The sequence below is a fragment of the Chiloscyllium punctatum genome, chromosome 18 (genome assembly GCF_047496795.1).
Source record: "Chiloscyllium punctatum isolate Juve2018m chromosome 18, sChiPun1.3, whole genome shotgun sequence".
NCBI classification, from domain to species: Eukaryota; Metazoa; Chordata; class Chondrichthyes; order Orectolobiformes; family Hemiscylliidae; genus Chiloscyllium; species Chiloscyllium punctatum.
The window spans coordinates 71701106-71713454 of NC_092756.1; the positions used below are offsets into that span (position 1 = coordinate 71701106).

General features: G+C 43.8%; 1 protein-coding gene across 1 annotated transcript; it reads right to left on the reverse strand.

Annotated features, from left to right (window-relative positions):
- Window positions 1-211: 211 nt before the first annotated feature.
- Window positions 212-8191, reverse strand: ndufa6 (NADH:ubiquinone oxidoreductase subunit A6). The gene is made up of 3 exons (XM_072588462.1): window positions 8024-8191; window positions 3959-4074; window positions 212-385 (listed from the first exon to the last, which is right to left on the reverse strand). Exons 1-3 carry the CDS (start codon window positions 8160-8162, stop codon window positions 254-256), a joined length of 387 nt encoding a protein of 128 aa, XP_072444563.1. The 5' UTR covers window positions 8163-8191; the 3' UTR covers window positions 212-253.
- Between the last annotated feature and the right edge of the window lie 4158 nt (window positions 8192-12349).

Below are 12349 nucleotides of genomic sequence, written 5' to 3' on the forward strand. Positions count from 1 at the left end.
TGTTAATTTAAGAGGCAAGAATGTTAGAGCCATAACAACTGTGACATTTCTATAACTGCTCCCTCTGCCATTAAGAAAACTTTGAAAATATTTTCTTATTTCCTTTAAGTACTGTGTTGCAATCTTTTAATGGTAATAAGACCACATGGAATTAAGGAGCAACCATCAAGCTCCCTAGAATCACAGGCAATTAAATCCAGTTTTCTTGAAGTATTTCTGAATACATTTATTTTACAATTGCCACTTCCCACATTTACACATCATGTCCTGTGTAGAATCTGGAGAGGAAATCTGTTGGTCGGGGTGTTTCTGTTTCATGGAAGTAACGCATTATGTGTGTCCGCTGCTTCCATACTTTTATAGTTTCTTCAAGATCCATCTTACCCTTGAAAAACAAATTAATGACATGAGTGATCAAAGAACGAGGCAGATTAGGAGGACAAAACTAAATCCACTCCCCACCATTTCCATGCACTGCATCAATTCCAAACTATTTATTTGGACATACAGGAATTAGAGACTAAATAATCACTGAATCTTCCTTCTCTTCCCTAAACTTTGGTTTTCCTTTTGTCATCCTCCCTTACTGTTTGACTTTTCATTTTACTTCTAACTTTTTCCCCTGCCATTCGTTATCAGCTTGTTTGTCCTTGGTTTTGATTGAATATACTTAGTTCATTTTTGAAATATTTCCCACTTGTAATATTATAACTTTTGTTCTCCATTCCTAGTCACATCATTTAAAAACTCTATTTCCTTTATCCCTTTCACTACCTTCTCTTGTTGATTTATTTAGGGTTAGCTGTAATCTCCCATATTTGTTCTGTAGCTTTTACTCATTTCATAGCTTTTCCAGCTACGTCATCCTGTAAATCCCTACTGGTATTGATGCACAAACATACTTCAAATAATTGGTCAATTCTGTTTCTACCTTTATGTCCTTTATTAAGACAGAACAGCCAGTAAAAAAAAGTTACTTTTCTTCCTCCCTTATCCTTGCATAAAGGATAATAGATAGCGTCAGTACACATACACTTTGCTGTTCTGCTGATCCTACTGCTAATTCGCTCATGCTTTGGTTCCTCAGCAAGATGACAAGACATTGGATCCTGCTTTTTAATTTATGTAGCTCCTGAGATTTCTTTTGCTGGTCTACCTCTCTGATCTTTTGAGTCTCTTTGGTTTAGGCCACATCAGGACCAACTAGGTAGAAGCCTTCTCTTTCCAATTGCCTCTCCATTTGCACCACAATATCCAGTACCTTTGCATCAGGATGGGCTTTGATTGCAGTGGACATTATCAGCTCAAATGATCAAATCACATCTGGTTACAACATTTCTGATCTATTCACCCAGCACTTTGCTGCTGGACAGTCACATATTCCCTCTTATAGATTTACTCTGCAGCATCTCAAGACAAAGACATTTCCTACAGGTATTGTTATCCAGGAGAGTCTCACTGTCTACACATCACCACAAACAACAACCACAATGGCTGGGCTGCCATTGCTAATCTTTCAATTTATTATTAGCAGAAGCTCATTTAAAGACTAGTAGAATCATTCATGGTCTCAGTAACGCTTCAGTGATCAATTTTAAGTCATACTCAATTTATTAATTACTGATGTATTTAAACGGCACATGCAGTCAAAGCTTTTCATGTGACAATCAGGACTGAAACACAAGAAAACCAATTTTACAAAAGGATCCTACTTTTCTAATGAACTTGTTCAGGTGTTATTATACACCTCTGGAGCAGGTGGGATTTGAACCACGGCCCCTCAGTTCAGATATAGGCATACTACCATTGTGCTACAAGACAGCCCCTTTTACAAAGGAAAGAATAAATTTATACATCATGGAAAGAGGGTGCTGATTGGTTGGGGTTACATGGAACTGTTTACTGTCTTAGTTAACCAATTAAATCCAAACCAGACAAGCTGACTCTGATTGGTCACAGGGATGCAAGAGGCCTCAGAGAAAGCTGCAAGGTGTAGGCATATTCTACAAAGAGCAGCATCCTGTTAAAAAATGACAGCAAAACTAAAAGCTTCAACTTCATATCTCTTTTAGCAATAAGCAAATACTTAATTATTAACTATTTATAGAGTGACATAGCACAGAAACAGACCCTTCGCTCCAACTCATTGATGCAGACAGATATCCTAAATAAATCCAGTCCTATTTACCAGCATTTGGTACCTATTCCTCTAAACCCTTCCTATTCATATATACATCCAGATGCCTTTTAAATGTTGTATCAGTATCCACCACTTCCCATGGCAGCTTGTTCCATACACATGCCATTCTCTGTGTGAAAAAGTTGCTCCTTAGATCACTTTTTAATTTCTCCCCTTTCAACTTAAACCTATGCCCTCTAATTTTGAACTCCCCTATACTGGAAAAAAAGACCGTGTCTATTCACCCTTTCCATGCCCCTCATGATTTTATAACCCTCAGTAAGGTCACCCCTCAACCGCTAACACTTCAGGTATAGTGGCCCCAGCTTATTCAGCTTCTCCCCTAGTTCAAATCCTCCAACCCAAGCAACGTCTTTGTAAGTCTTTCCTGAATCATTTCAAGTTTAACAACATCTTTCCTCCAGTAGGGAGACCAGACTGAATGGTTAGGCTTCTTTTGGAAAATTGCAATGTCCTGTACAGCTGGAACATAGCATCCTGATTCTTCAGATTCGAAAGACTGGTGTACACTTAAAATGTAGGAAATGAACAATTTCTTCAGGCTCCTTCTTTTGGACCATGACGGCAACATTTTCCTTGCATTTGTTTTTATTTCATTTCAGAGTTTGTTTTCGCGATGCTGTCTTGCTGACCTGAACTACTTTTTCCAAGCCCTCACACAGCTGAACTTTATTTCAGTGGTCTCTCTCAAGACTTTAAAGTATGTTAAAACACAGGTAGCAGAGTTTACGATGATCTAAAGTTTAGAGGTCAGAGGATGTAAGGCAGTATTGGAAAGGTCACATTTGGAAGAGGGTACTGTGGCAGGAACGGAGACAGAGGCTCTGGAAGTGGATGTAAGCAGTCTTGATGATAGACGGCTTACGGAGCTGGGACTGAAGTACTAGATTAAATAAGATACTGCAGTTACAAAGTCTTTTTCAGCCGAAAACATCCCCCAAGACAGGAGTGGGGTGACAGCGATCCAATGATGGGAGTTTCTGTCGGCTCCAAGATGACAGCTTTGGGCTTCGCCACATTTCACTAAAGAAACTGCAGCTCGTCAAGGGTTGGAAGTTTGAACCAGGCAGACAAACAGGAGCTGCAGAAGCCATCCTTATGCCCACAGATGATCTTGGCAGTGACTGCATATAATAGGAAGATGAGGGAGTCAAGGACAAATCCTTGGGGAATTCAGAGTTAAAGGGGAAGGATATTGTGAAACTTGAAAGGATTCAGAAAAGATTTACAAGGATGTTGCCAGGATTGGAGGGTTTGAGCTATAGGGAGAGACTGAATATGTTTGGGTTATATTCTTTACAGAGTTGGAAGCTGAGGGGTGACCTTGTAGAAATTTATAAAATCATTAGGAACACGGATAGGGTGAATAGCCAAGGTCTTTTTCCCAGCGTAGGAGAGTCCAAAACTAGAGGGCATAGGTTTAATGTGACAGAGGAAAGATTTAAAAGGACCTAAGGGGCAATTTTTTTCACAGAATGGTGCATGTACGGTATGAACTGCCAGAGGAAGTAGTGGAGGCTGGTACAATTACAACATTTAAAAGGCATCTGAATGGGTACACAAATAGGAAGGGTTTAGAGGGATATGGGCCAAATGCTGGCAAATTGGATAGATTAGGTGAGGATATCTGGTCTGCAAGGAGTTGGACCAAAGGGTCTGTATCCATACTGTACAGCCCTATGACTATGTATAACTTCCCACTTCACAATGCTTTCCATCACATTATCAGTTTCTCTGCACAATTACAGAATCCCAGACCTTAATCACCAGCAGGTCGATAATTCGGGGGTCAGTGACATGGGCGTTTTTCATGAACATTTCCCGCACTTTATCTCGTCCCTGTTTTACTGAGATATCCAGATGGAATTTCTGTACTGTAGAGAGAATGAAATGTTAGATCCAAACTTGCAGCATTTAATCTCCCAAAACAATTACATTCAACATGCAGAAACAGGTCTCTTAGTCCAACTGCTGCACACCAGGTATTTACACTCCACATCCCAACACTTCATCTGATCCTCATTGACGTCTGCTCTATTTCTTTCATTCCTGCCTGCTTTACACAATGTCTATTGTTTTGAAGTACCAATCAGCGACAAGATCCTTCATCTCATCAGTTCCAGAATTTGTTTGCAATCAGCCAGACATCTGACTTGTGTAGAAAACCAAGACTAATCAAGCAACAGGATGTCACAGTCATAATCATAATCATACCTTATATCCAATGCCCCAGACTCCTCCATCATTCCTGGGTCTGTCCTCTGACAGGACAGAAGTACCAGAGGGGACTACACAGTTGTAACAGATCAGAAGATAGTAGCTCTCAGAGTCCTCAACATTGATACCTGACCCTGACATCTGAGAGCAGAAGGTCAAATGCAGGCAAGGAAACCTCCAGCTGATGACCACCTACCACCCTCCCTCAGCAGACAAATCAGTTTTTCTTCCATATTGAACATCGTCTGGAAGATGTACTGAGGATAAAAAGGGCACAAACCCTGAATAAAGGGTTGTAAAGAATGATTGAACTAGTTGAATCCTGAAGGATATGAGGGGTCTGGAATACATGGTGAGCGCATCACCAAGCGAGAAAAACCTACTTGACCCTGTCCTCACCAATCCACACAGACCAGAAGGCTGGAAGAACACAGCAAGCCAGGCAGCATCAGGTGAAGAAGAAGGGTTACACCCGGAATGTCCAAAGTAAAAAAAAATCAGGTTATAGTCCAACAGGTTTAATTGGAAGCACACTAGCTTTCGAAGCACCGCTCCTTCTAAATCTGTTGGACTATAACCTGGTGTTGTGTGATTTTTAACTTTGTACTCCCCAGTCCAACACTAGCATCTCCAAACCCAGAATGTCAACTTCTCCACCTCCTAATGCTGCCTGGCTTGCTGTGTTCTTCCAGCCTCCTGCCTGTCCCTCGTGATGCTGCCTGGCTTGCTGTGTTCTTCCAGCCTCCTGCCTGTCCCTCGTGATGCTGCCTGGCTTGCTGTGTTCTTCCAGTCTCCTGCCTATCTATTCTGGATTCTAGCATCGGCAGATTTTTGTCTCTCACCAATCCACATAGCACTCAGGACCCAATACTGCTAGGAATGCTCTCTGCATTGTCCTTATGAAGACAAAATCCTATCTTCACAGCTTGTGTTCAGGTTTCACATGGACACTGATGAAATCCAGTTCCAGCTGTTCCATTCCAAATTGAACCAAGCTCCCTTCAGTTGTTTTGCTTCCCTGCCCCCTCAAACCTTTTTGACCTACTTTCTCTTTAGTTGTTTTTTAAAAGCTCTCTTTGACCAAACTTTTAGTCATAGAGATGTACAGTACGGAAACACACCCTTCGGTCCAACCCATCCATGTCAAACAGATATCCCAACCCAATCTAGTCCCACCCGCCAGCACCCGGCCCATATCCCTCCAAATATACCAATCCAAATGCCTCTTAAATGTTGCAATTGTACCAGCCTCCAACACTTCCTCTGGCAGCTCATTCCATACATGCACCATCCTCTGTGTGAAAAAGTTGCCTCTTAGGTTTCTTTCATATCTTTCCCCTCTCACTTTAAACCTATGCCCTCTAGTTCTAGACTCCCCAGGGAAAAGATTTTGTCTATTTATCCTATCCATGCCCCTCATAATTTTGTAAACCTCTATAAGGTCACCCCTCAGCCTCCAACGCTCCAGGGAAAACAGCCCTAGTCTGTTCAGCCTCTCCCTTTAGCTCAAATCCTCCAACCCTGGCAACATCCTTATAAATCTTTTCTGAACCCTTTCAAGTTTCACAACATCTAAATAGTTATGTGACCCCAAGCGACCCACGTCCAACAAAAAAAGAAAGTGGGCGGCACGTGTCTCAGTGGTTAGCACTGCTGCCTCACAGCACCAGGGACCCAGGTTCGATCCCAGTCTCGGGTGACTGTCTGTGTGGAGTTTGCACATTCTCCCCGTGGGTTTCCTCAGGGTGCTCTGGTTTCCTCCCACAACCCAAAGATGTGCTGATCAGGTGAATTGGCCATGCTAAATTGACCATAGTGTTAGGTGCATTAGTCAGAGGGAAATGGGTCTGGATGGGTTACGCTTCGAAGGGTTGGTGTGGACTTGGGCTGAAGGGCCATTTTCCACACTGTTAGGAATCTCATATTAGGAATCTAATCTTTCCAATAGGAAGGAGACCAGAATTGCACACAATATTCCAACAGTGGCCTAACCAATGTCCTGTACGGCTGCAACATGACCTCCCAACTCCTGTATTCAATACTCTGACCAATAAAGGAAAGCATACCAAACACCTTTTTGACTCGGAGAAAGTGAGGACTGCAGATGCTGGAGATCAGAGCTGAAAAATGTGTTGCTGGAAAAGCGCAGGTCAGGCAGCATCCAAGAAGCAGGAGAATCGATGTTTTGGGCATAAGCCCTTCTTCAGGAATGAGGAGGTGTGCCAAGCAGGCTAAGAGAAAAGGTAGGGAGGAGGGACTTGGGGGAGGGGCGTTGGGAATGTGATAGATGGAAGGAGGTTAAGGTGAGGGTGATAGGCCAGAGAGGGGGTGGGGGTGGAGAGGTCGGGAAGATGATTGCAGGTCTTCACTATCCTATCTACCTGCAACTCCACTTTCAAGGAGCTATGAACCTGCACTCCAAGGTCTCTTTGTTCAGCAACCTCCTGGGACCTTACCATTAAATGTATATGCCCTGCTAAGATTTGCTTTCCTAAAATACAGCACCCCATCTGACATAATTTCTCCTTATGTGGTTCTGTCATATATTCTTTTGTAAGGCTCTTCAAAAGTTCATTGGTACATTTTATTATGCCAAAGTTCTACATTAATAAATAAATATTCTACATTAATAAGTTAAAACATACAAACAATGTAGGCTTATACCAAAATGTTCATGACACAATATGGAACCAGACTAAATATTCAAGGTGCAGGTGAGATCCAAGACAGGCAAAGAGGAAGAAAAGATTTTAAAAAACCAGTCTTTTACAAAAGCACTCAGTAAAAGGAAGGAGTTGGCCAACTGGGTACCAAAAGGAACATTTTGTGGGGGCAGATTTTCTTTGCATATTCGTGCAATGGATGAGAGCACTGCTGGCTGGGCCAGCATTTGCTGCCTGCTCCTCAGTGTCCTTTGAGAAGGTGAATGGAGAGTTGCCTTCTTAAACCTCTGGATTAGTGGTGCTGGGAAGAGCACAGCAGTTGCTGCCTGAACTGCTGTGCTCTTCCAGCACCACTAATCCAGAATCTGGTTTCCAGCATCTGCAGTCATTGTTTTTACCTTCTTAAACCTCTGCAGACCTTGGGGGTAGGGACAACACACTGGCGACGGGGAAGCAGTTCCAGGATTCTGACCCAACGACACTGAAGGAACAGTGACATGTCCAAGTCAGGATGATGTGTGTCTTGTAGGGGAACCTGTAGTTGGTGGTGTTCCCCTTGTCCTTCCAGATGGTAGAGGTCACAGATTTGGAGAGTGCCCAGGCGGTGTTAAGGGATTTGGGGCAGTGGCGGGTCATGGAGGCTGTGATCTTATTGAGGGGCAGAATGGCCACCTGACCATTTCACTCAGCAAAGTGAACGGCGCTACAGGAATGAAATCACGTCAGCTCTTTCCCCTTCCACCGCGACGGCCCGGGAGTGATGTGATGTGATGTGCCCAGTCCCCGGGTGACCCCAGGCCCAGCTCAGGGCCAACACTCCCCACCCGCCGGGGAGGGACACTCCCCACCCGCCGGGGAGGGTCACCCCCCACCCCCCTCACCCCCCTCACCCCCCCCCACCCCCCTCACCCCTCACCCCTCACCCCACCGACAGGCTCCTTACTGGTGTTGGGCACCTCCCGGTACCAAGCCCGGTAAAGCTCTCGCACCCGGCGCTTGGCTTCGCTCTGGTTCCGGGACAGAAAGGGCTTCACCACCTTGACGGCACCCATCACACGGCCCGTCGCCGCCGCCGCCGCCATCTTCACCCCTTCCAACCCGCCTGGAGCTCCCTGTCTGCGGATTGGTCCACAACCGCGGGTGGAGGGCGGAATCTCCAACCGTCCTTGATGATGATTGGTGAAGGAGCATATCCATCACAATGGTCCTGCATATCCTTTGCGGTGATAGGCTGATATGAACGTCAAGTACCACATTCCGACGGATGTCCCGCCTTCTACTTCACACCGATTGGTAAAAGCGGATGTCAATCACCTTGAGTGAAAGGGCGGGGATAAAGGCCACAGGAGACAATTGTAGAATCTGGGCTGAGTGTTGTTGAAGATGGTGCAATTAAAATGGTTGCTGCAATGGAGGCTGGGATTGCAGGAGGGCAATGTACAGAGATAGGGACTAAATGGAGAGATTGAAAGTGAGATGATTAAAATTGAGTTGTTGCTGGTAATTAGAACATAGAACATTACAGCGCAGTTCAGGCCCTTCGGCCCTCGATGTTGTGCCGACCTGTCATTACCAATCTGAAGCCCATCTAACCTACACTATTCCATATACTTCCATATGCTTGTCCAATTAAGGGATCGGAAAACGCAAACCAAAATTCCTGATTGTCAAGGGGTCACAAAGGAACAGGAAAATGGAGTTGAGGCCACAATCCCATCAAATAATGATGGTAGAACAGGATTGAGGATCTGAATGGCTACCACTACTCCTCAATGTCACATTCCCTTAGTTTTGAGTTTTGTGAACATCAAACTAACATCATAGAATACTATCGTGTTCCAACCAGGAACATCAGCCCCTAGATTAATCATTCAGAACCCAAGTGTGGGGATATGGTTTTGAATCCCATTATCACAGATGGAAACATTTTTATTAAATCTTTAATTAGAAAAGCTACTCTAAAGGTGACCATCTAACCACTGTCAATTGTCATAAAATTTCATCTGATTCGCTGATGTCCTTTAGGGAAGGAATTCCATGTCTTTACCTGGTTTGGCCTGTGTGTGACTCCACATAGACTGGGACTGCCATAGTGTTAAGGGTGTAGATGGAGAGGAATTTGTTGAGTGTGTACAAGAAAACTTTCTGATTCAGTATGTGGATGTACCTACTAGAGAAGGTGCAAAACCTGACCTACTCTTGGGAGATAAGGCAGGACAGGTGACTGAGGTGTCAGTGGGGGAGCACTTTGGGGCCAACAACCATAATTCTATTAATTTTAAAATAGTGATGGAAAAGGATTAACCAGATCTAAGAGTTGAAGTTCTAAATTGGAGGAAGGCCAATTTTGATGGTATTAGGCAAGAACTTTCAACAGTTAATTGGGCACAGATGTTTGTAGGTAAAGGGACAGCTAGAAAATGACAAACCTTCAGAAATGAGATAATGAGAGTCCAGAGAAAGTATATTTCTGTTAGGGAGAACGGAAAGGCTGGTAGGTATAGGGAATGCTGGATGACTGAAGAAATTGCGGGTTTGGTTAAGAAAAAGAAGGAAGCATATGTCAGGTATAGACAGGATAGATCCAAGTGAATCCTAAGAAGAGTATAAAGGCAGTAGGAATTTACTTAAGAGTGAAATCAGGAGGGCAAAAACATGAGATAGCTTTGGCAAATAAAGCTAAGGAGAATCCAAAGGGTTTTTACAAATACATTAAGGACAAAAGGGTAACGAAGGAGAGAAAAGGGCCCCTCAAAGATCAGCAAGGTGGCCTTTGTGAGGAGCCGCAGGAGATGGGGCAGATACTAAATGAGTATTTTGCATCATTATTTACTGTGAAAAAGGACATAGAAGATATAGAATGTAGGAAAATAGATGGTGACATCTTGAAAAATGTCCATATTACTGAAGAGAAAGTGCTGGATGTCTTGAAACACATAAAAGAGGATAAATCCCCAGGACCTGATCAGTGTATCCTAGATCTCTGTGGGAAGCTAGGGAAGTGATTGCGGAGCCTCTTACTGAGAATTTGTATCATCGATAGTCACAAGTGAGGTGCTGGAAGACTGGAAGTTGGCTAACGTGGTGCCACTGTATAAGAAAGGTGGTAAGGACAAGCCAGGGAACTATAGACCAGTGAGCCTGACCTTGGTGGTGGGCAAGTTGCTGGAGGGAATCCTGAAGGACAGGATGTACATGTATTTGGAAAGGTAAGGACTGAGTTGGGATAGTCAACATGGCTTTATGCATGGGAAATCATGTCTCATAAACTTGATTGAGTTTTTTGAAGAAGTAACAAAGAGGATTGATGAGGGCAGAGCAGTAGATGTGATCTATATGGACTTCAGTAAGGTTCCCCCATGGGACACTGGTGAGCAAGGTTAGATCTCATGGAATACAAGGAGAACTTGCCATTTGGATACAGAACTGGCTCAAAGATAGAAGACAGAGCGTGGTGGTGGAGGGTTGTTTTTCAGACTGGAGACCTGTGACCAGTGGAGGACCACAAGGTGCTGGGTCCACTACCTTTCATCATCTGTATCAATGATTTGGATGCGAGCATAAGAGGTTTAGTTAGTAAGTTTGTTGATGACATCAAAATTGGAAGTGTAGTGGACAGGCTACCTCGGATTACAATGGGATCTTGACCAGATGGGCCAATGGGCAGGTGGAGTTTAATTTAGATAAATGCGAGGTGCTGTATTTTGGGAAAGCAAATCTTAGCTGGGCTTATACACTTAATGGGAATGTCCCAGGGAGTGTTGGTGAACAAAGAGACCTTGGAGTGCAGGTTCATAGCTCCTTGAAAGTGAAGTTGCAGGTAGATAGGATAGCGAAGAAGGCGTTTGGTATGCTTTCCTTTATTGGTCAGAGTATTGAGTACAGGACATTGGTTAGGCCACTGTTGGAATATTGAGTGCAATTCTGGTCTCCTTCCTATTGGAAAGATGTTGTGAAACTTGAAAGGGTTCAGAAAAGATTTACAAGGATGTTGGCAGGATTGGAGCCGCAACATGACCTCCCAAATCCTGTACTCAGTACTCTGACCAATAAAGGAAAGCATACCAAACGCCTTCCTCACTATCCTATCTACCTGTGACTCCACTTTCAAGGAGCTATGAACCTGCACTCTAAGGTCTCTTTGTTCAGCAACACTCCCTAGGACCTTACCATTAAGTGTATAAGTCCTGCTAAGATTTGCTTTACCAATGCAGCACCTCACATTTATCTGAATTAAATTCCATCTGCCACTTCTCAGCCCATTGGCCCATCTGGTCAAGATCCTGTTGTAATCTGAGGTAACCCTCTTTGCTGTCCACTACACCTCCAATTTTGGTGTCATCTGCAAACTTACTAACTGTACCTCTTATGCTCGCATCCAAATCATTTATGTAAATGACAAAAAGTAGAGGGCCCAGCACCAATCCTTGTGGCACTCCACTGGTCACAGGCCTCCAGTCTGAAAAACAACCCTCCACCACCACCCTCTGTCTTCTACCTTTGAGCCAGTTCTGTATCCAAATGGCTAGTTCTCCCTGTATTCCATGGACTCTGGCAGGAAACTAGAGCACCCTGAGGAAACCCATGCAGACATGGGGAAACATGCAGAATCCGCACAGACAGTCACCTGAGGCTGGAATCAAATCCAGTTCCCTGGTGCATGAAGCACTGTGTCACCTCTTCATGTTGCAATCTAGAATTCTAACACTCTCTTCCCTTCAAAGCCGTTGAAGCTAGGGGTCAGTTGAAGTGGTCATACCTGAAGTTTTTCTTGCGTAAGTGGAACTAGGTCAATCACTGATTGAGCTGTTCTTTTATATAATGGTGGGGGAAGTGACTTTTTTAAAATAAAGAACACACATCAAGAGAGGGGTGAGTTTCTGAGGATGCTTGACAGTGGGCAAAAAGATGTTTCTCCTCCTGGGGAATCTTGAACTAGGCATTTAAAGATAAAAGATAAAGGAGGAGAAGCTGGATAGACTGGGACAGTTTCCCTCGAACATAAAAGGTTGAGGGGTGACCTTCTAAAGGTTTATAAAATCATGAAGGGCAAGGGTAAGGTCAATAGCAAAGATCTTTTTACTAGGTTGGGGGAGTTCAAAACGAGGGGGCATGTTTTTAAGGGAGAGGAGAAATATTTAAAAGTGACCTGAGGGGCAACTTTTTCACACAGAGGGTGGTGCATGTATGGAATGAGCTGCCAGAGGAAACGATACAGGCTTGTACAACGACAGCATTTAAGAGGCTTACGGATGGGTATATGTATAGG

Coding starts and splice junctions, on each gene's coding strand:
- ndufa6 (XM_072588462.1), bottom strand. CDS start 8,162: ATGGCGGCGGCGGCGGCGACGGGCCGTGTGATGGGTGCCGTCAAGGTG. Junction 4,075..8,023: donor CCGGGAGGTGCCCAACACCA/GTAAGGAGCCTG, acceptor TTCTCTCTACAG/TACAGAAATTCCATCTGGAT. Junction 386..3,958: donor TCGACCTGCTGGTGATTAAG/GTCTGGGATTCT, acceptor TTGTTTTTCAAG/GGTAAGATGGATCTTGAAGA.